Source organism: Mesoplodon densirostris, chromosome 10 (genome assembly GCF_025265405.1).
Source record: "Mesoplodon densirostris isolate mMesDen1 chromosome 10, mMesDen1 primary haplotype, whole genome shotgun sequence".
In the NCBI taxonomy this organism is placed as follows: domain Eukaryota; kingdom Metazoa; phylum Chordata; class Mammalia; order Artiodactyla; family Ziphiidae; genus Mesoplodon; species Mesoplodon densirostris.
Genome location: NC_082670.1, coordinates 21091378 through 21115717, shown reverse-complemented (window position 1 = coordinate 21115717; position 24340 = coordinate 21091378). Strand labels below are relative to the sequence as shown.

At 39.1% G+C, this 24340-nt stretch overlaps 1 protein-coding gene across 3 annotated transcripts in view; it reads right to left on the bottom strand.

Moving 5' to 3' along the window:
* Positions 1 to 24340, bottom strand: part of CARMIL1 (capping protein regulator and myosin 1 linker 1) — a 317490-nt gene that overhangs the window by 129424 nt on the left and 163726 nt on the right. For all 3 annotated transcript variants that reach the window (XM_060109371.1, XM_060109372.1, XM_060109373.1), the window contains exons 9-12: positions 23202 to 23277; positions 17214 to 17302; positions 15916 to 16010; positions 3623 to 3709 (exon numbers count right to left, since the gene is read on the bottom strand). In XM_060109371.1, coding sequence (XP_059965354.1) covers positions 3623 to 3709; positions 15916 to 16010; positions 17214 to 17302; positions 23202 to 23277 — 347 coding nt within the window. The remainder of the gene's footprint in view (positions 1 to 3622; positions 3710 to 15915; positions 16011 to 17213; positions 17303 to 23201; positions 23278 to 24340) is intronic.

The window sequence follows — 24340 nt, the reverse complement described above, 5'->3', positions numbered from 1 at the left end:
AAATGTACAACAGATCATTTAAATAAATTAGGGAACATTTTGCATATGCTGAACTATGGCATAGCCTTTGAAAGTGGACCAAGTATTTACTGACATAAATGATCACAATTTACTACAGGGGGCAGGGGAGGAAGCTTATGAGATAGTAAGCACAGTATAATCGCATGTATGCATGTGAGTGTTTTTTGTAGGTATGTATATAAATAAACTATGTACAGGCAGAAAACAGTGTGGAAGGATGGGTACCAAGCTGTCAACAGTGACAGTCTTGTAATGGCTTGGTACTGGCATTACAAGTAATTTTTGCTTTCTCGTTTATACTTTTCAGTATCTTCTAAATCTTTACCAACAATATGTAATGCATTGATAATCATCAGAAAAAAAAGGTTTTTAAGAAACTAATTTGCTTAGGTAGAACAGTGATAACAAAAAGGGACTACATACACTTAGCTTTAAGATCTGTAGATGGCTTCAGGCATCAAGACAGAAAACACTGGCTCCTGGGGAAATGTTTCCCTTTGGAAAGTTACTTTTATGCCTTCATCTTAAACATGTGGGTACAAAGGTGTGCACATAAAATCATGGGACGTATGGAACCATCCCCAATTTCAAATCACTCAGTGAAACTGTATGGTCAGAATAAAGTATGACTAGATGGATAGAAAACCATTCCGGGACCACTTTGCTTCACCCACTCATCCACGACACATTTAGTGAGAACTTGCAGTGTGTTGGGTGCCAGGGACACGGCAATGAATGAGGCAAAGCCCTTACCATCCAGAACCTCCCAGGCTAGGACACAACCAAAATACAATGGGAGACGCGGTAAAATTGAGGAATTTACAAATTCCTGTGCTATGGAACACAGAGAAGGGAACACCTAGTCCCACAGGGTGTGGTGAGAGGAGGCTGTCTGAGAGGCTTCAAAGAGAAAATGAGATAGAAACTGAATCCTCCAGGAGGAGCAGTCATTCACCAGATTTGTAGGTGTGACACTGCAGTTGTCCCAGGTGAAATAAAAGCATATAAAAACACACAGCAGAGGGAAGGAAGGAAGGAAGGAAGGGAGGGAGAGAGGGGAGGAGGGAGGGAGGGAAGGCAGGAGGGAGGGAGGGAGGAAGGAGAGGAGGAGGAGAGGGAGAGGGAGGAGAGGGGAGAAGGAAGAGGAAGAAGATGATGGAGGCAGGGATAGCACGGCCTCTGTGCCAAAAACTGCACTGTGTGCGTATTAACCCATTTAATCCCACCACCTCTGATGAAGCAGATGCTTGTATTTCCATATTACAAATGAGGTAGGTACAACCAAGAGATTGTAAAAGCAAATTTATAGTAAGCAAAAAAGTTAGGATTCAAACCTAGGCAATCTGCAAGAGAACCAGCAATCGCTACACATACTGCCCTCAAAAGATAGTGACGTAGTTAAGGAATGGGAAATTATTCAATTCAAGAAACTTTCACTAAACACCCACAATGGTCCAGGCACTATGCCAGGTGCTGGAGATACGGAGATGAGAGACACAGAGGCTGCAAGGAGAGCCCCCTTCGAGTAGGGAAGACACCACATTTATACAATAATGTTAGATATGATCTAGAAGTGACACAAAGGAAAGAGAAATTGATTCTGTTGAGGCCTCAGGAATAAGACATCTCAGAAGAGATGATTACAGATGAGGGTTTTATAAAATAAACTAAAGCTCTCCAAGAATATTTGGAGATGTGTGAGATAAGAGAAAATATATATGGGTCTCTGCCTCCCATGCCCGTTCCTGGCACAGAGCTCCTCAAACCCTTGTAATTTCCTAGGTGATGAGAGCACTAGAAACATCCCTTGTTCTAATATTTGTCTTTGACCCTGACACCAACCCAGGTCTCCTTAAACTCCTGTAAATTCTTAAGTGGTAAGAGCATTAGCAGCATCTTTTGCTCTAATGAGGTAACCCTGGTGGGCTCCTGCATGGGGGCTGGTCACCAGGAAGACCAAGCCATGCTGAGAAGCCCCACCCCCACCCATCAACACTTCCGCAGAAAAGGGAGAGGGCCTGGAAATGCAGTTAATAACTGACCACGCCTACGTGACGCAGCCTCCACGAACATCCCAATGGTATGGGCTCTGGAGAGCTTCCAGGTTGATGGACACATCCACACCAGGAGAGTGACACACCCCGACTCCACAGGAACAGAAGTTCCTGGGCTCAGGACCCCCCCAGACCTCGCCCTAAATATCTCTTCATCTGGCCGTTCATCTGTATCCTTTATCATACCCTTTAATAAACTAGTAAACATAAGTAAGTGTTTCCCTGAGTTCTATGGACCACTCTAGCAAATTAATCAAGCTAAAGGAGGAGGGTCTTTGGAACCTCTGATAACCTGGGCGTGTGAATTGGTATCTAAAGGCGGTCGGAGGGCATGGCAGTCTTGTGGGACTGAGCCCTTAACCTGTAGGATCTCGTGCCATCTCCAGGTAGATACTGAGCTGAATCTACCAGGTGGTGTCACAGAGAATTGCCTGTTGTGAGGGGAAAACGTCCACACATCTGGTGACCAGAGGTGTCAGAAATGAGATGTTTTGTGTGAGTAGTAAAGGAGATGCACAGGAAAGAGAAACACAGAAGGAAGGCAAGCATGGAGGTTTTCCCTACACAAGATGAAAGACAAGCTTTTCAAGCAGAATACGAAGCGTATGCAAAGGCACGGTGTATGCAGGGAGATTTTTATTATTATTGTGACGGTGCTGATGTAGCAAAATAAGAACAAAACTGAAAAACTGAGAGGATGGTGAGCGGAGTCAGGAAAGAACCTGGGGAAGGAAAGGCAATTTCCAGGACAGGAAATAGAGCAGGTAGAGCTACAGTGGTGACTGGGACTGGGCAGTTAGGCCCAACTGTTTTCTGTGCAGCAGACAGTCCATCTGGAGGGGAAGGGGTAACGGGGAAGTGGGGATGGCTGATGTCTTTCCAAGGATGAACCAAGAAAAACACAACCAGTGCTGACCATTTTGTCATGTACAGAAATATTGAAATCACTATCTTACGCACTTGGACCTAACGGAGTGTTGTAGGTCAATTATACTTCAATAAAAACAAACAAAACATTGCTAAATCAAAAACTAAAACAACAACAGCAAAGCACAACCAGTTACCTCTAGGAATGTGAGGCAGGAGGCAGCCAGGTGAGCGTTCCCTGACTCAAAGTTTAAAAAGTTGGAGACCACAGGTATACTTGAAAATTATTCTCTACTCTGAAAGCATTTCACTTTAGAACACCAGAAGTCCAATCAGATAACTTCTTTATCTTAAAACTGCCAGAGTACTATAATACGCATACAGATGACCCCTGAACAACGTGGGGATTAATCTGCATGTAACAAATCGTCAGCTCTCTGTATCCACGGTTTCTCCACTTCCGCAGATTTAACCAACTGTGGACCGTGTACTACTGTAGTATTTACTGTTGAAAAATATATGCATTTAAGTGGACCGGGGAAGTTCAAAGCACATTGTTCAAGGGTCAACTACATTTTTAAATGCAGATACACAACGAGTATTAATTCTAACTATGTAAGGTACCAGGGGGCAGCAGAAATATTATAGACACACAGTTAAGTAAATAAGATATACTGTACCTTTAGGTGACAATGAGGTTTTAGATAAATTTAAATGCTTTAATCCCTTTGGGAGTTTGGCAAACTGAATACTTAAAGACGACACACCTGAGAAAGAAAGGGAAAAGGGGGATTGTTAGAATTTTTAAGTTGTTAGGATTGCATTTGTTTTACAATGCCTGAAAATTAACTTTGATTGCAATTAAAGTGATCGTTTTTTCTTTCTAATGTTAGACACTGTTTTCTAATCATCTACCATCATGCCTCCTTTACTTTCAGTCCTACCTATAGGGTAAGAGAAAAGCACAATTATCAAAACGTTACCATTAGAGATGTTTTTCTTTGGACCAAGTATTATCGTCTCCTCACAGTGCTATTTCAAATGCAAAAGTCTTAGGAAGAGTGATATAATTTCGACCCTTTTCTTTTTAACCTGTGTCTTAATGAGCTGATCACTCTTCTGGGTGAGCGGATGCATGCTATTTAATTATTGTCAAGAAAACAATGTGATATTAACTATTCAGAAAATGGCTTCACTTTAAGCAGATGGATTCCAATATTTAACTGGCTTATGGCTAACAACCTCAGACAAAGCAACAGAGCATGTTTTAAACTAACTTTAACCTACGTTTGGTAACATAAAATTAATCCCAAGGAATTTACAGTAATAAAAATCAGGTGGTCTCTAAATTTAATGGCCAGAGTGGGCTACTGTGAAAACCAGCTCACTCACCCAAGGACTGTAATGAATGTAGACTCTTTTCTGGGAGGAAATAAGTAATAGATGAATGTATGCTCTTCCAACAGGTCCTTCAACCAACCTCCTGCTGTATCTGAGTTATCACCTTCCCAGGGGGCATGTTTTGGGAAGAATCCTAAAACAGTATTAACTGTATGGTCCCACAGGCTCAAACTCCAGGCACCAATAAGGAACAACCGTGTTGGCTGCTGCCCTATCACATAACCCCAAATTACATATAAATTTTATCAATTAATACGTACTACTCTAGAAATAACCTAAATGTCATTCAGCTTGATGAAGCTTGTAGATGGGCATTTCCCCAAGGATGGTAGGGTACTGGGAGACCCTACCTATCTCCCACAGCATTTCCCAAATAAGTTTGACAATCACTGGATTAAATAATGTTAAACAGGTTTTTTAATTAAAAATATTTCTAGAGATTTGAAAATGTTAATCCATAATGTTAATTGCAGAGAGGGAACAGGACTAATATTTAGTCAATACATTCTTGTAAAATGTATTGGGGTGGGAGGGGAGAGAGGAAAAAGATGGAGAAATTTTGAAAACTTGATTAATCCAAAAGTCAAAAAAAGAGAGAGGAAAAGGGAACAACAAAAAAAGTGATAAAGAGAAAACAGATATATAGTGGATTGTCACACAAATAAATCAACAATTACATTAAATATAAATGTACTAAGTATTCAAACTAAAAGTCAAAGATGGATTAGCTAAACAATAATATCAGATGGTTTTGAGAGACACACTTAGAAATGCATGTATTCCAAAGTGAACCTAAAAGCATGGAAAAAGATATATGCTGCAAATCTAACCAAAAGAAAGCTAATTTATCTGTAATAATATAAAACAAGTTAGATTTTAAAAAGTATTACTAGAGATAAATGAGATATTTCTTTAATGAAGAAGATGTAACAGTTTTAAATCTGCACAATCTGAATATCATAGTCTCAAAATATATAAAGTAAATCTAATGGCAAAAAAGAAAATACACATATTATTATACATATATATGTGTGTGTATACACACACACACACACACACACACACACACAATAGTGGGAGATTTTTAAACACATCTCTGTCACTAGCTGATAAATGGACAAAAAAAGCTATAAAATATACAAGATATCAAGAGCATAATGAAAAAAATCTATTTGATATATTTAAAACACTGTACCTAATAACTACAGAATATATTTCTTCAGAGTACACAAGGAAAATTTACCAAAAGTGGCCTTCTACTGAGTCATAAAGCAAGTCTCAACAAACAGTATATTCCTTAACTTCTGTGAAATCATACAAAGTTTATTTTCAAACTATTAGTATGTTCTCTAACTGCTACCATTACTATGGAATTAAGATAGGAATTATAAAAAAAATTATAGTTAGAAAATCCCCCAATAATTAGAAATTAAGCAATATATTCCTACATAACAAATGAGTCCAAGAAAAAAAATCACAATGGAAATCTTTTAAAATTTTTTATTTAAATTTTAAAAATTATGACATCAAATTTTGGGGATACAACTCAAGCCCTCCTTAGAGTGAAGACTATACTCCTAAATACATATGTAAATAAAGAAGAAAAGCTGGAAACTAATTATCAAACTATCCATCTCAAGATGTGTAAAAAAAAAAAAAAAAAAGCAGCAAATTAATCCTCACTCCATCCCTATAAACAGAAGGAAAGAAATAACAGAGAGAAGACATCATTAAACAGAAAGCAGTCATAAAATAAGTAAATTTAAGAAAGCTTGTTCTTCAAAAAAAAAACACCAATAAAATTAATAAATCCCAGCAAGACTTTAAAAAAGAGAAAGAAAAGGATCAAATCAAATTATATAAATCAAAAATGAAAACAGAATGCCAGTAGAGATCCTGCAGACACTACAAATAGAACTGAAGGGTATAAAAAAATCTACAGATCAAAAAATGTATCATTTTAGAAGAAATTCCACATGAAAAATACAACTTAGCAAAATTTACATAAGAAGAAATAATCTCCTCTATTTAAGAAAATAATAAATCTATTATTAAAAACCTCTCAACAAAGAAAAGCAAAAGAAGACAAATATAAAAGAGTATGTATTATATAATTCTATGGTGGTGAGGTTCCAGAATAAATAAAGCTAATCTATCATAACAGAAGTCAGAATAGTAGTTATCTTTTCCGGGTGGTGGAGGGGAAGGGTGCGGCAAAACAAAAGAGAAGCTTGTGCAGTGCTGGTAATGTCCTATTTCTTGATCTTTGTAGAGGTTGCATAAGAGCATCCTCTTTGTAAAAATTCATTAAGGGATTTACAAACTTTTATCACTGTACATTATACTTCAATGAAAAATGTTACTTCTGGGCTTCCCTGGTGGCACAGTGGTTGAGAATCCGCCTGCCGATGCAGGGGACATGGGTTCGTGCCCCGGTCTGGGAAGATCCCACATGCCGCGGAGCGGCTAGGCCCGTGAGCCATGGCCGCTGAGCCTGCGCGTCCGGAGCCTGTGCTCTGCAACGGGAGAGGCCACAACAGTGAGAGGCCCGCATACCGCAAAAAAAAAAAAAAAAGATGTTACTTCTGAAAATTAGGTACGGAAGATAACAGAGGAGAAAATCTAGAGGTCTGTGGGTGGCAATGACTTTTTAGATACAACAGCAAAGGCCCAGTCCATGAAAGGAATCATTGATAAGCTGGACTTCATTAAAATTAAAAAGTTCTGTTGGTTACCAAGGAGGGGGGAAGGATAAACTGGGAGATTGGGATTAACATATACACACTACTATATATAAAATAGATAATTAATAAGAACCTGCTGTATGGCACAGGAAACTCTACTCAACACTCTATAATGGCCTATAGGGCTTCCCTGGTGGCGCAGTGGTTGAGAGTCCACCTGCCGATGCAGGGGACACGGGTTCATGCCCTGGTCTGGGAGAATCCCACGTGCCGCGGAGTGGCTGGGCCCGTGAGCCATGGCCACTGAGCCTGTGGGTCCGGAGCCTGTGCTCCGCAACGGGAGAGGCCACAACAGTGAGAGGCCCGCGTATCGCATAAATAAATAAATAGATAGATAGATAGATAGATAGATAGATAGATAGATAGATAGATAAATAAATAAATAAATAAATAAATAAATAAATAAATAAATGGCCTATATGGGAAAAGAATCTAAAAAAGAGTGGTTATATGTATGTGTATAACTGATTCACTTTGCTGTACAGCAGAAACTAACACAACATTGTAAATCAACTATACTCCAATATAAATTAATTTTAAAAAATCAAAAAGTTCTGCTCTGCAAAAGACAATGTCAAGAGAATGAGAAGACAAGCCACAGACTGAGAGGAAATCTTTGCAAAAGGCACATCTGATAAAGGACCGTTATTCAAAATATACAAGAACTCTTAAAACTCCACAGTAAGAAAATAAACAACCTAATCAAAAAATGAGCCAAAGACCTTAAAAGATATCTCACCAAAGAAGATATACAGGTGTTAAATAAGCATATGAAAAGATGCTCTACATCATATGTCATCAGGGAAATGCAAATTAAAACAACAATGAGATACTACTACACACCTATTAGGATGGCCAAAATCTGGAACACTGACAACATCAAATGTTCCAGGATGTGGAGCAAGAGGAACGCTCACTCATTGCTAGTGGGAATGCAAAATGGGACAGCTGCTTTGGAAGACAGTTTGGTGATTCCTTATAAAACTAAACTTCTTATTATCATGTAATTCAGCAATCACACGCCTTGGTATTTACCCATAGTAGTTGAAAACTACACGAAATTCTGGAAAAGGCAAAACTCTGGAGACAGTAGAAAAGACCAGTGATTGCCAGGGGTTGGGCATGGGGGTGCATGGGGAGGAAGGATAAACAGGTAGAACACAGAATTTTTCAGGCAGTGAAAATACTCTTCATGATACTATGCTATAATGAGGGATGCATGTCATTATACATTTGTCCAAACCCATTCAACACCAAGAGTGAACCCTAATGAAAACTATGGACTTTGGGTGATTACAATGCATTAATGGAGGGTCATCAATCGTAACAGATGTCTTAACTCTGCTGATGGATGTTGATAACGAGGGAGGCTATGCCTATGTGGGCCCAGGGAATGTATGAAATCTCTCTACATTTCTCTCAATTGTGCTGTGAACCTAAAACTAATCTAAAAAAGTTAAGTCTTTAAAAAAAATTAGGTATGGAAGAGGAAAGGACACCAGATTCTTACTTTAAATATTGACAAGAGTTCTCATTGACTACTCATGACCAATTCTTTCACGTATTTTTTCACTCAGCAAAGTATATGCTACAACAATGTTTAAAAATGGATATATACATCCCCAAATCATGCTGAAAATATCTGTTAGATCAAACTTAAACTTCAAATTTGTTTCATTCAGGTTGACTTGAGTTGTTTTGCTTTGTTCTTTGAGAAAATGATAATTTCTTTTGTGTCAGACACACCTGGAACACCACATAAAATTGTAAATGCCTACAACCAAATGCAAGCCCAGAATGGAACAATTATTTTACACTACTGGTGACACCCACTCATCTGTTCATTCCTTAATCATAAACTTTCTTTTAAAAAGGAAGGTAGACAGAAAAGAATAAATAATCCAACAATACTTTTCTCTGGAAATAGAACTATCACACCCTAAGTAATGAAAGTAATAAAAAGTGAAGCTCCTAAGTTAGAAAAAAGGTGAATAAAGTCATGTTTGAGCATTTATTTTAAACAAAGAAAGCAGGATTAAAGGTAAAAAGGACTAAAGTCTCAGATACAAGATTGTTTGGTTAAAGTATTTTTTATCTAATCCCAGACTAAGTTACTAGCTTCTTTTTTTCTTGATGAAATGTTTTGTTTTAGTTTCCTAGGCATCCACAACTCATAAATATATTATATTTCTTCTTTAAAGAAACACCCTTGCTAAGTGCTAATAGAATGAGAGGCATAACTGGGGTCAGTACTGTTCAGTTTTTTGAAAATGAAAAAACTAAATTCACTTTTGATAAAAAGGTAACAGATTATTACACAAAGGGTCCTCCAGTTTGGCAGACTTCAGAAATCGGGTCTTGGCAACATGAATAAATTGAGGGTGGCTGGCAGCCAAAATCTCAGGAAAAACAAAAAAATTAACCTGCCTTGTACTTCCTGAAGTTAGTTACTCAGTAGTGCCATGGAAGAAACTGATCATCAAGAAAACATTTCCCCACAAAGAAAGGACAGAAGAGACTTTTTCAACCTCTGGCCAAAACTATTCAATTCTGCCCCCCAAATAAAGCAAAACTTAGGCTTCAGAGCTGTGAATTAAAATGAAATTTATCACCAAAAGCTTTCATCTGGAGACTTTACTTGATGAATAACCCTTCTTGTAATTTATTTTTGTTTTACTATGTGTCAAATTTAGAAGAAAAAAATGGTCCAATTTTTATTTCTCATTTCAAAACAAAACTATTATTGAAATATTTATGACTAATAAAAAAGTAATTATAAAATGTTTAGAATTATAATTTGCCATCTGATGTAATTAACTTCCTAAGACAGGAAATTAAATTTGACATTGCAGTTTTAACTCATTAATCATGCATGTACTTAAAAGCCTATGACAATAACATATAAAACTCTAAAATTTTGATATTCTGGAATCAGTGTGATTCACATGGTTGGAAAAAAACGGTTTAAGGTGGTCCTTGTTGACTGAAAGCATAATATTAATAATTTAACAAAATCCTGCTATGGAATTCTAGCAACATGATACAGGGAAACAAAAGACCTCTTTCTTATCTGTTAGAAAGCATATAGATTTGACACTGTAGATGTCAGAACACAGGTGAGAGTTAAAATCTTTAGATTTCTACTAATTTCAATGGCTTCCCTGGAGAGTTCAGAAACACTAAATATAAAAAAAAAACTAAGTAAATCGCATACACAAAATTATTTCCTTCCACTTCCAAGGGAAATCTAGACAGCCAAATCAGAAAATCCCAACCACAGTATAAGAGGCTGATTGATTGATCACTAAGGCAATTCCGAACAAGAGTCTGTCGGTACTAGGTATGACTCTGAAAGCTTTTCCAAATTATGTTAACATGGTTTCCTCATCTCTAAAGGGGAATAATAACATTTGTGCTATTTAACTTCACAAGACTATTTTATGAATCAAATATGGTAGTAAAAGTTAACACTTATTGAGTGCATAGTATGTGACAGGTGATTCTTATGGCTTTTATGTGTATTATCTCATTTAATCCTTAGAACTCCGTTATGTAGGAGGTGCTATTATTATTTTAGAGATGGGGAATCTGAGGCATAGAGAAGTTAGGTAACTAGTCCAAGGAAACTCAGATGTAAAGTAGAGAAGCCCAGATTGGAACCTATGTATTTTGACTCCAGAATCCACTGGTATACACTGAGATATGAAAGATCTACAGCACCCCAAAATGCAAGGGACAATTCTAGAATCTATTTATCTTGTCTCATCCAGAAAATCAAATCAGAGCCACTACCAGATGGCTGAAGAAAAAAAAAACTTTGCATGCTTCAGGTCAACATTTCCAAAAGAAAAACACTCTGAGACAGGATTCTAAATCATCTTTAAACAAAATAATCCAATTTAGAACAAAGTGAGGGGAGGAAATAAGGACAGACATTCCTGATGAGGCTAAGGTCATAAAATCTAGGAGAACCAGGAAGGGTAATAACTAGGGAGAACAGAACACAGAGCTTGTGACATTTAGGGGAAGAAAAGTGTGTGAAATGAGCAGAGAGAGAAGGGCTGCATTCCCCCGAAACACTCAGCTTTGATCCAAAAAGTCATCACATCCAAAGGATTAGTCATGAGGTGATGACTGAAACACCCTGGTTCAGATACTAGGTCAGCCCAGAGGACTCACCACAGAACTAGTTAAGGAAGGTCAGCTAGAACAGGGAGTTTCAAGCCTTTTCGACCATGACCCACATAAAGAAAGAGATGTGTCATCATGATGCAGGAACCTCATACCAAAATAAACACATACACATGTAATAGAAAACTAAAACCAAAGTTTTCCTGAACAATGCACTTTGATATTTTCTATTCTATTTCTTCTTTTTTTTTCTTTTTTTTTTTTTTTGCGGTACGCGGGCCTCTCACTGCCGTGGCCTCTCCCGTCGCGGAGCACAGGCTCCGGACGCGCAGGCTCAGCGGCCACGGCTCACGGGCCCAGCCGCTCTGCGGCATGTGGGATCTTCGCGGACCGGGGCACGAACCCGTGTCCCCTGCATCGACAGGCGGACTCTCAACCACTGCGCCACCGGGGAAGCCCTCTTTTTTTTTTTTTTTAAATGCTTACCAGGTCTTGACCTACAATCTGAAAACACACTGGACTAGAAGGCCAAGAGCAAGCTGGGGAGTAGGGCCGGCCCCACAAACAGGATAAGAGGAGCTCGCGCACGTGTGTGGTCCGTTCACTGGCTTGTGGGGCTCTTGCAGAGCGGAAGCAGGGCATCCAGCATTGGAAACGTTGCCCATACACACTACACCCCTCCTACTAAATCAAACTTCAACCTCCTCCACCCCAAGCCCCTTAGCAACAGAAGGCTGCCTGTCCTCTGCACATGAGCCTGACAGGGAAGCTGAGCTGTAAATATCAGGGCTTTGCTGCATCAACTTTCATATCACAAAGCAAGGAGCCAAACTTCCTCTCTAGAGTTTCCAAATAAGTCCCTGAAAGGATGGTTCAGGTACAAAATCAAATTCCACTTGGTGCTTAAATTCCTCAGAATTCTAGGCTGCCAAAATGCCTTGTGTTTCTTTGCAATTCCTTGTAAATAATCTTCCTGGGCTCGGTCTCTCTTTATAGACTAAACAATTCAACTGCAAACTCCTCCCCCATGCTTTTTTATTGTTTTCCATTGAAAAGCTCAGAAAAAAAGTCATGAAAAATTTTCCCTATTTTGAAGTTTCTATAAATATTTTACACTCAGTTGGGTTTCTTGTGGACTTTCCATCCAGGAGCAGAAAAGCTACCAATCACTTTCAGATATTTAGCCTGAATGAAAAAAAAGGCCTGTAAAGAATTTGTGTTCAGGAGGGTCAGTCAGCCCCAAGAGTGAAAAAAGGTGGGGAATACAGGTGCTGGCAATTGTCCCAGAGCACCAGCAAACAAACACAGCAACAAATGACTTAGAGGGGGCAGAAACGTGTCAGGAGTATCAAAACTTGAATGTAAGTGAGCACAAAACACCCCGAAGAGTCAGTATCTACACATCAAGCTGTGGAAAACATCCTTGGAAGGATTCATGGTTCTAACACCTGGGAACAGACTTCAGGTAGGTGAAAAGATGCACAACATCAGGTCACACAGGTAGGAAAGTGGAGGAAAGAAGCAGGGAAATGTCATCTCTGAATACATGTTCTGACTCTGTACAAAAGAAATCTCTATAAACTTCACCATAGTTTTCAACAGCAATTTAAATACCACAAAAGGGAATTCGATTAAATGAAATCAAATTTAAGGAAAATATTTGATTACGTACAAGGTCTTAGGCTAGACGTAGTGTGTCTTAGAAGGTTAGGAAAGAATGACAGACAGAAGTAGGGAAGAGAACAAAGCTGGTGGAGAAACATCCACATCCAATTACAATGCAGCAGAATGAAGGAAGCACTGTTGCAGGAGTTTAAGCCAAAGGAGAGGGTCCAATAGATAAGGCTGTCCAGTAGGGCTGCACCTCAGGGCATATGTCGCACATGACGAGAAAGATGAAGGGCCTCAGACTCATTCTGCTCCTCACTGCCTCCCAAACCCAAACAATAACAAGAGGTCTTTGGGGTCTGGCTTCTTTAACTGAGCGTAACGCTTTTGGGGGTTCAACCGTGCTTTAGGCAGGATCATTGCCACGTTCTCTCGTGCTACTGAGTAGTGTTCCACAGTACAGATACACCATACTTGGTTTATCCCCTCACCAGTAATGGGCATTTGGGTTTCCACTTTGGGGTGATCATGAATAACACTGCTATCGACATTCATTCACCAGTCTTCTTGTGGACATATGTTTCATTTCTCTTGGGTTACACCTAGAAGTGGAATTGCTGGGTCATCAAGCAAATCTGTGTTTAACTTTTGAAGCAACTGGTTAACCAGTATCCAAAGAGGCTGCCCCATTTTACACTCCCGCCAGCAATGCATGCGTTCCCACTTCCCACATCCTCTCCAACACTTATGTTGATTATAGGCAAACTACTGGCTCTGAAGTGGTATCTCAATGTGGTTTGAATTTGTGTTTGCCTGATGACTAAGGAGTGTCCCTTACTGAACTCTGGATTTCACATCCTTAGCAACTGGCATTTAACAACTACTGATTTTGTCCTGTCAGTAGAGAAAAATGTCCAAGTCCCTTCCATCTTAAAAACAAAAGCCAAACAGCCCTCATGTCTATAAAAGGTGATCTATATGGTTTCCACTTTGTTATAGTCACCTCTTTGTAGCATTCGACTAATAGAACAGTTGTTTTTCTGAAAGAAAAGACTAAACCCCAGAGAAACTCCTGTTGCAGGGATATGTATCCATTATTTTCAGCTTTGCCCTATAAATCTATGAGAGTGTCTTTCATGTGAACTAGTTTTCCAATTCAGTCTCAACCTTCCTTTAGGTTCACTACTTCAGATGCTGGGAAGTTCCTCTTCAAATGTTTGTTTGGATACCACGTGGGTATCTTTTTCAATGAAGAACAATGTCAATATCAGGAATAAAAAAGCAGAATTGAATGTCTATATCAGTATCTTCAGCTCAGTTTAATAATTAATCCTCATCAAATATATAACATCACAAGATGAAAGGCCCTTATTCAACAATGCTGGAAAACATCTGCAACAGATAATGAAAATGAAGTATTCCCTCTAGAGATAAAGCTACTTCATCTTAAACCTCATCCATCAATGTTCTCCTACTGTGAATTCAAACTCTCAAGTTTCACTTTCTAAACCTACTGACTCTTCCCTCTACTCACACAAACACTTTTAATGAAAACTTCTTTTGCCTCATCATGAAATCTAGTCCTTCAACTTCTCTCTATCCTTACATGCAAATCTTGTTAAAAATTTAAAAACATTTGTGATGGTCAGAATTGTAAGATGGTCCTCAAGATTCCTGCCCCCTGGTAAACACACCCGCTATAATTCCTTCAAGTGTGTGGGCAGACCAATGAATATGCTGGGATATTATGAATGTGATTAGGTTACTAATCAGGCGACTTCGAGGTAATCAAAAGGGAGATTGGGGCTTCCCTGGTGGCGCAGTGGTTGGGAGTCCGCCTGCCAATGCAGGGGACACGGGTTCGTGCACCGATCCAGGAAGATCCCACATGCCGTGGAGCAGCTGGGCCCGTGAGCCATGGCCACTGAGCCTGCGCGTCCGGAGCCTGTGCTCCACAATGGGAGAGGCCACAACAGTGAGAGGCCCGCATACCGCAAAAAAAAAAAAAGAAAGAAAAAAAAAAGGGAGATTGTCTTGGGTGGGTCTGACTCAAACAGGTGAGCGGACTAAAAGAAAGTAGAGCATCAGAGAGATGTGCTTCTGCTGGCCTGGAACACGAGGCAGACAGGTATGTTGTGAGAGGAGGGGACTACATGGCAAGGACCTGAACACAGCCTCCAGGTGCTGGAAGTGGTCCCTGGCAAGCGGTGAGCAATGACCTAGTCCTACAGCCTCAGGAAATTGATGCTGCCAACAACCAGTGAGCTTCAGGAAGACCCCGGGTCACAGATAAGATCACAGCCCCAGCTAACAACTTGATTTCTGCTTCATGACACTGAGAACCCACCTAACCTCTACCCAGACTTCTGACCCCAAAACACTGTGTCATAATAAATCTGTGTCACCTTAAGCTGCCACGTTTGTGGTAATTTGTTACCCAGCAATAAAAACAAATACAATAGTTTAAAAATAATATCCTCTTTCCGAGAAAGACAAATACCATATCACTTATATGTAGAATCTAAAATATGACACAAATGAACATATCTACAAAACAGAAACAGACTCACAGACATAGAGAACAGATATGTGGTTGCCAAGGGGGAGGGGAGGTGGGGGAGAGATGGACTGGGAGTCTGGGGTTAGTAGATGCAAACTATTTCATTTGGAATGGATAGACAACATGGTCCTACTGTACAGCACAAGGAACTATATTCAGTATCCTGGGATAAACCATAATGGAAAAGAATATAAAAGAGAATGTATATATGTGTATAACTGAATCACTTGGTTGTATAGCAGAAATTAGCACAACACTGTAAATCAACTAGACTTCAATAAAAATAATAAATAAAAATAATACCCTCCTTTCCATCTGTGTCACTTCAAGAAAAGTTTATCAGCTGATAAAACTGTAGCATGAGTATTTTCACAAAAGGGTGGAAAGAATTAGAAGCCAACAAGAGCCTCAGCAGCATTTATAACATAATTACAACTAAACTTGACACTATTTTTCAGGCATGGCTCAATTAAAACTCCCTAATCCTCTTACAGTTCTGGCATCAATGGTCACGTAAATGTAACGGTACCTCGATCCTCCAGTGGGTTTCCAGCAAGGTTAATCGTATGGAGTCCTGAGTTGGGATTATGCGCTAGAGCACTGGCCAGTTTCTGTGCAAAATCTCTGCAAGTAAACAAAACAGTCAGATGAAATAACACAAAGTGTAAAACTGCTCAAATAAAAAATTTAAAGCTAGAATAGCTAGGGTGAAATCTAAAAAGAGAAAAGCATTCTTTACAATATTAACCTATATATCATATATTTGTTAAGAACCAACCTATTTACACTAGTTCACATCCTCATTAGAGAGTCTGTAAAGCCATACCTAGAATATGGTTCATCTTGATCGGTCAAAACCTCATTCAAAAGGAAAAAGAAAATATATAATCGCCCCTTTAAAGACACACTGCAGGATGCTATTAGTAGTACTATTTGGCTCCTTCATGACTTAAAAAACAAATCCTGAACTGAACCTGCTTTTCATGAAAAGTACAGTAGGCTATTCACTATCTCAGTTCTAATTTCATGCAATAATCATGAATGCAAAACTGATTGCCCTAATCATTGAATTTAAAGGCTACAGTTGCTAGCACTACATTTTAACAAAAGTCAAAATCACTATTTCAGGGGTGTTTAACGTAAAATAACGCACTAAGTGCTATGATTATGAAACTGTCAGCCCTCCTCACGTAGTAGCAGTAAAGTCTTTACTCCAGCAGATTCAAACTCGCCTGCCTCTGGTAAGGCTTAGGTATTGGCTACTGAACCACTAGATGAAGATTATTTAAGTGTGAATTTGAAAAGGGAGAGAAATGGCTAAAACAGCTCAAAACAAAGCAGTAACATCCTATGAAATGTGTTATTACTAAGATGACCATTAATGATACCAGTAAAAGCTAACACATAGCATCTATAATATGAAAGATACTTTTCTAAACACTTCCCATGTATTAATTCATTTATCCTTACTACTTACTATAAAGTAGGCATTATTATTATCTCCACCTTAAAGATGAAGAGACTGAGGCACAGAGAACTGAAACAATTTGCCCAAAGCCATCAGGCGTCTGGCTCAAGGGTCCATACTCTTAACCACTATACTTATGTACCCTCAAAAATACCATGTGACACAACCGCAAAAGATGTCAGAAAATCCTTGACCTTCATGATAATGATGGAGAATCACAGGGACTATTTTTTAAGAAGGGAATACACCATACTCTACATGTAAGTAGCCTAACTTTTTTCTCAAAACTATATATTAATTTTAGAGGAAATGGCAAAATGTTTTAAAGCAACACGTTCATGTATTCAGGAAATACTCACGTTCTAAGTCCAGCGTTTTCCAACACCAGTTCTTCCAGTCGATTGGACCTACTCACCACCCTCAAGATCTGTTCGCAGACATCAGTGGACTATAACAGAAAATATTCTTTGACCATGTCATCAGTCTAAAAATAATCTCACTTCACTGTCATAAATCTATGCAGAAGCAAAGTTTTAGTTAAATAAATCATTCATTCAACAAACTATGACTCAACATCTACTACTACACACCCTCACGATGAAGGTCCTGGGAATACAACGTAGAGGACAAAGTCTCTGCCTTCAAGAGTGTACCCTCTGGAAGGCAATCAGACAAGAAGAAAATACACAATTATGACAGAAAAATACAAATATAGAAATAGAAAAATAGAAAGGCCATTTTTGGTAGTGCTATGGGCATACAGAGGCGTATCTCACCCAATCCTGGGAAAACCAAAAGGAATTCCCAAGAAAGTGATATCCAAAATAACGAACTAAAGACTGAGTGGTAGCAACAATGGTGATGATGATGATGATGAGGCTCTCTTTACTGAGCTAAGCCCTTTACGTGTATTTCATTATAAAACTGTTAATTAAGTATTATTATTCCCTTTTTGTAGATAAGAAAATTAGATTAAAGATGTCGTGTACTTTAAAAGGGAGGCTGAATAACCACTTGATAATCGTTAGGTATTACGATGTTCCTACTAGTAATCTCTAAACTAGGGTAAGGTAATAAGAAAGACTTCAGTAATTAATGGTCTCATGTTAATAAACCTCATGTTTACAAAAATTATGTAGTTGTAAACTTATATCTGTCAAAATATTTAAATTCTTACGATATAATGTTAAATGAAAATGCATAATTAAAATAAAACATTTAATAAAGATTACAACAATTGAAATAGGTAAGGGATGTAGCAAAAGTCTTGAGGGGACTATGAAAAATGAAGAGTTGTGCCCTGGTAGAATTGTGCATAATTTTTTCTTTTAAATTTTTATTTATTAATGTTTTATATTTACTTATATACTGCCTTATTCCAAAAGTAATTTAAGGTGGCTCCTGACCTTAAAATTATTTGGACATTAAAAAGTGATATTTAAATGTCACTATAATCTAGGGTCTATTTAAATCCTTTATATTATTTTAAAGAGAGAGAGAGAAATCATTTTCTGTGTCGTGCATACAAATGTCAAAGCAGTTTCTTTTCTTAAAATGCCACATAAAAGTATTATAGTTCTTTGATTTATCAGATCATAAATACCCAACTGGATTAACCATTATGGGAACAGTATAAAATATAGCAAAAGTTCTCCAGTCAAGTAGCCTTTAGAAAAACTGACTTGGAAAAACCACCAAGTCACCCAGCACTTAAGGCTGTTATAATTCTTCTGTGCTGCTTGATCCCATTGGGTCTGTAACGTTGCTTTCACACTATTCCTGAGCTTCTAATGTGTCCCACAGATTGATGAGGGGAGAGGAAAATTAATTCCAAGTGACCCAATGCCTGCAATTTATATTATGCTGACAGTGGTGATTTTCAAAATGGTGACCCCTTATCAGTATAATTCTTCACCTTACAATATACAACCAGAGGAACTGGTCTTATTCTGTGTCGTCATGATAAAAAGTGATTACTCAGACATGTTTTTGCGAAGATTATTCTAATTTCCAGAAACAATCCATGGTATCATTACCATTCCAGGGCTACCTCAGGGCATCCAGAAAAGTAATTTACCAAAGCCAGGATGTGAAGCAGGGCTTTCATTTATCCATTGGGCATAGTTACTGTAATAAAAGGTTTTTTTTTTTTTTTAGTGTATGAAAAGTGTGTCCAACTTTTCTTTAAGATGCCAGTAGGGGAGAGGAGTAATAAGTCATTCATGATTACATTAATTTTGTTACTTTTTATTAAGTGCCAACTACATGAAAAGCATTATTTGCTACACCAAAGAATATAAAGTGATGGACATTTTAAAGAGATACACGCACAAACCTAGATAACAAGTAAATGTTACCATTATGTAGTCTTCCCCAAGTGTCTGCTTCATGTTCAGCACTACATTTACAGATTCAGGGAAAAATTTTTTTAACAAATTAATACAATGACTCTCTAAGAGCTTGTATTTATTTAAAAATCAAATGTAGGACTTCCCTGGTGGTGCAGTGGTTAAGAATCCAGTTGCCAATGCAGGGGACACGGGTTCAAGCCCTGGTCCAGGAAGATCCCACATGCTGCAAAGCAACTAAGCCCATGCACCGCAACTACTGAGCCTGCACTCTAGAGTCCGTGAGCCACAACTACTGAGCCCGCACACCACAACTACTGAAGCCCGCACGCCTAGAGCCCATGCTGTGCAACAAGAGAAGTCACTGCAACGAGAAGCCCACGCACCGCAATGAAGAGTAGCCCCTGCTCGCCACAACTAGAGAAAGCCCGCGCGCAGCAATGAAGACCCAACGCAGCCAAAACAATAAAAATAAAATAAATTTTAAAAACAAGAAAATCGGGCCTCCCTGGTGGCGCAGTGGTTGAGAGTCCGCCTGCCGATGCAGGGGATACGGGTTCGTGCCCCGGTCTGGGAGGATCCCATATGCCGCGGAGCGGCTGGGCCCGTGAGCCATGGCCGCTGAGCCTGCGCGTCCGGAGCCTGTGCTCCGCAACGGGAGAGGCCACAACAGTGAGAGGCCCACATACCGCAAAAAGAAAAAAAAAAAAGTTTAAAAAAAAACAAGAAAATCAACTTTTAAAAAAAATTTAAAAATAAAAATAAAATGTACAGTATAAAAACTAGAAGAATCACTATAAAATAACAAATGAACTAATCCAATAAAACAAATATGAAAATTTGGAACTAAGAGGAACCACGTATGTTATCCAGCCCAACCATATCATTTTTAAACGATTTAAAAAGACCCAATGGGGCTGCCCTGGTGGCACAGTGGTTGAGAGTCTGCCTGCCGATGCAGGGGACACGGGTTCGTGCCCCGGTCCGGGAAGATCCCACATGCCGCAGAGTGGCTGGGCCCGTGAGCCATGGCCGCTGAGTCTGCGCGTCCGGAGCCTGTGCTCCGAAAACGGGAGAGGCCACAACAGTGAGAGGCCCACGTAACGCAATAAATAAATAAATAAATAAATAAAAAGACCCAATGATGCTCAATGACTTGTCTAAATTCTAAAACTGAGAGCGTTGAGCAAGACCTCAATTCTACTGCTAATTTAATGAGTCCAGAATCTTGGTCCTAATTGCATATTCAGCATATCTTCAAAAGAAAAAAATCTCTATATCCCTCCATTTAAATTTAGGATACTGACTGCTAACTGGCTTCATAAGATCAGCATAAAGCATATGTCATATTTTTCCTGTGGTACCTTAAGCTCAGGAGACTTCTACTGAGCAAGCAGCAATCTTAACAACCCAGAGAATTAACAACCCAGAGAATTCATATAACTTGAGAGGAGGTTACTTCTTTTTACACTTCATGTTTTAAAAAATTCACAGAAGGTGTAATGCCTTCCTTTGCCTCAAATAGACCAGGTGTTAGAAAATGTTTTGAGACTGCATACTGTAGAAGCCATCAAAGGGGGAAGTATCGTTTCTTTCTTTCTTTTTTTTTTTTAATTTCTCTTTTTGGCTGTGTTGGGTCTTCGTTGCTGCGTGCGGGCTTTCTCTAGTTGCGGCGAGCAGGGGCTACTCTTCGTTGGGGTGTGCAGGCTTCTTATTGCGATGGCTTCTCTTGTTGTGGAGCATGGGCTCTAGGTGCACAGGCTTCAGTAGTTGCAGCACGCCAGCTCAATAGTTGTGGCTCATGGGCTCTAGAGCACAGGCTCAGTAATTGTGGCACACAGGCTTAGGTGCTCTGTGGCATGTGGGATCTTCCCGGACCAGGGCTCGAACCCGTGTCCCCTGCCTGGGCAGGTGGATTCTTAACCACTGCGCCACCAGGGAAGTCCCTATCATTTCTTTTTAACTTTGAGTAACAAACATGGAAGAATTGCTAGTATTCTTCTTGAAAACTTGCAGAGAGATAGCCCAAAGACCATTTTTCATTTTTAAGTACCAAATATTAAAACTATGCACATTTGCATTTTTATGTTTAAATCTCAGTTAATAGATAAGCAGTGAGGGCAATCCTCAAATCCTGTCACTCCACTTCCTGCCATCCCGGGACACCCAAGAAAGCATATGAACACTTACATGCTTTGTCTGGCCAAGACTGAAAATAATTAGGTGCATGTTTTCTTCCCTAAACATCTAAGGCAGTTAAAAGGAGATGCTGCCTGGGAGAAATAATGACAGAATGGCAGCACCAGTGGCCTGGTACTAATGATTTGGGACAACTTCCAAAAGTGGGATATCTACAACCTCCTCATAGCTCTCTTGTGCCCCATTTTGAAAATCATGGGCTTAGGTGAATGTCTGAATGAACCAGGAAAACTGACTTGGTAGCAAAGCATTGTTCTCTCTGATCCCACAATCCCTGGGCTAATCTACTTCTCATTCCTCAAAATGGCTCCCTTCGTGCACCTGGAATCTCTGCTGGTTCAGTCCTGCAAATGGTCTCATCCCTGCAAACAGCAATGAGAGGCTTCTGTTCCCAGGTCTCCCACCACGGCTGTCTGTTTGTTCCCTGGGAGGTCACCATCTGTACCTCAGTCATCACTGACCTCAGACACCACCACCACCCCAGGCCATGTAGCTGATACAGTTTCCATAATTCATGCTCCCCCATTTGTTCATTTCTCAGCCTCTTTGCTAATCTGATTGTGACATGCCTGTAATACATTAGGCACTGTTGGAATTTCTATACACATTATTTACTCATCTCAATAACCTGCAAAAGTTATATTGCTATGTCCATTCATTCATTCAACAAACTCATTTGACGTCTATTTATTAAACCAATTTTTACTGTGTAGCTATTGAGACACAGATTCTGATAAGACATGAGCTCCAACTAGCTCACAATAATAGGGACGCAGGAAACAGAGGCCCTGGAAGGTCAAGTAATGTATCTAAGGTCACACAGCTTTGTAATAAGAGTCAGAATCTGAAACCCAGATTTCTGGGTTTCCAAGCCCACACTCTACTGCATTGGCTCTTAATAATCCCCAAATGAGTTCTGCCCATGCTCATACCTATAACGCCTTAAGCCACTCACACGCCAGGCAAGTTCAGAGAACCAGCAGGCTGGCCGCCAGCAAATCTCAACCCTCCACTTTCAATAGATCCATGTCTCAATCCAAATCCTATCTCTTCACTTTTAAAATCTTAAACCCCCAGTTTCTATGACCTCTGAAAGTTGGAGGCTTGAATGTAAGAGTCTCCAGTAAAGCAACATCTAAATTACCTTCTGTGCTAAAATGAAGCAGCAGAAACCTAACTCATGGATAAGCATCTGTCCATATGGCTGCTTTGAATTTGCAAAAAAAAAAAAAAAAAAACCAACAGAGCATCTTATTCCCAGTAGTAAAACAGTCCAAAACTTTGGCTCCCCCATGCCTTATGAAAACTAACAGATTTCACTTTGCTTACATATAAATCTGCCCAAAAACTCATCTAGAAAATTAATGTTAACTATCATAATTAAACCAGACCAACTCTACCTTAGTAACGTTTTCCTAAATTCTCAGGAAGGGAAGCTTTGTGGAGATGGAATGCAAGATAGGAACATAAAACCTGCTATCTGCAGCTGTGCAAATGTAACTTTAATAGTCTTTGCCAACAGAATGAGTGTGTACTGAAGGCTCCACTAAATGTGTCTTTGTGTTCATCATCTAAAATTGCCTGAAGCAGCTGAAAACATGAGGAAGTACTTCTCTGAAGCATCTCACATTACAAACTTTATAAAATGTTCTGCAGATCATTTATAAGAAAATATCCCCCTAAGAAATAACATGTATGCAGCTCACCAGTGTGGTAGAAAAACAAACGTGGGTTGTGTTTTTATATAATTATCAGGTTTTTGAAATTCAGCAAAGCTAAGCAACATCTTCAATTACTTACCAGTTTTAGATCCTTAGAGGACAGCTTAGTGAACCACTGATTGTATTCCAGAGCAGCAATGATAGGTATTAGGTCCCTAGAAGCAGAAATAACAAAATACATGAAAGTGCTCTTACAGTAGCCATATTGGCACTTGACTTTTTAATCCATGACATCCCAGTTTACCTGTCAATTTCTATTATTTATAAGCACAACATTCAGCTATATCTATTTTGACCCCCAGACAACAATTAAATTCTCTAGGACAGATCTTCAGGATGATGTAAGCAGAATTCCTAAAAGTTGAAGGTAAATTACCTCTAGGGACTCTGATTCCTATTTCCAAAGAAAAAGAGGTTGGTAGCAGTGTTTGTTTGAAGAACCTCCTTACTCTAAGAGAAATCATATGTATAATTCCATACTAACAGGTCCTATTCCTTTAGACTGCTCCTTCATAAATTCTTTCACCATCAAGTATATCATATGCTCTCTAGCTAGAGGAGTTTATACAGCAAGCAAGGACAGTATCTAGCCTGATAATAAGTGACATCGGATGGGATCCCCAATGCTTACTGGCAAGCATCCCACAACAATTTGGTACCTTGCTTGCAGTCCTTAGTACTGATTATACACATGAGATAGCCCAGGTGTTTTTTTTGTCTTATGCTTCATACAAGTTCTTCAGTCATAGAGTGAAGTTATTTGTATCAGAGATCTGCCACCACACTATTTTTCCAGCCCCTAACTCATGCTCAAGCCAAAAAGCAGACAATTCACTACTCACCAAGCATATGCAATTTCACAATCAGAGTTATCTTTTACTAGGGGGGAAGAAGGGTGGGGGGAAGGAATAGTTAGGGAGTTTGGGACTGACATGTACACACTGCTATATTTAAAATGGATAACCAACAAGGGCCTACTGTATAGCCCAGGGAACTCTGCTCAGTATTATGCAACAACCTAAATGGGAAAATGTATAACTGAACCACTTTGCTGTACACCTGAAACTATCACAACATTGTTAATCAACTACACTCCACTATAAAATTAAAAGTTAAGAAAAATTTAAAAATTAAAAAAACGCTGTGTTCAGCTACAAAAATCCATGTATCTTTCAATGCCTGTATCATAATCCTCTCCTCTATTAAGTTCCCCCAAGG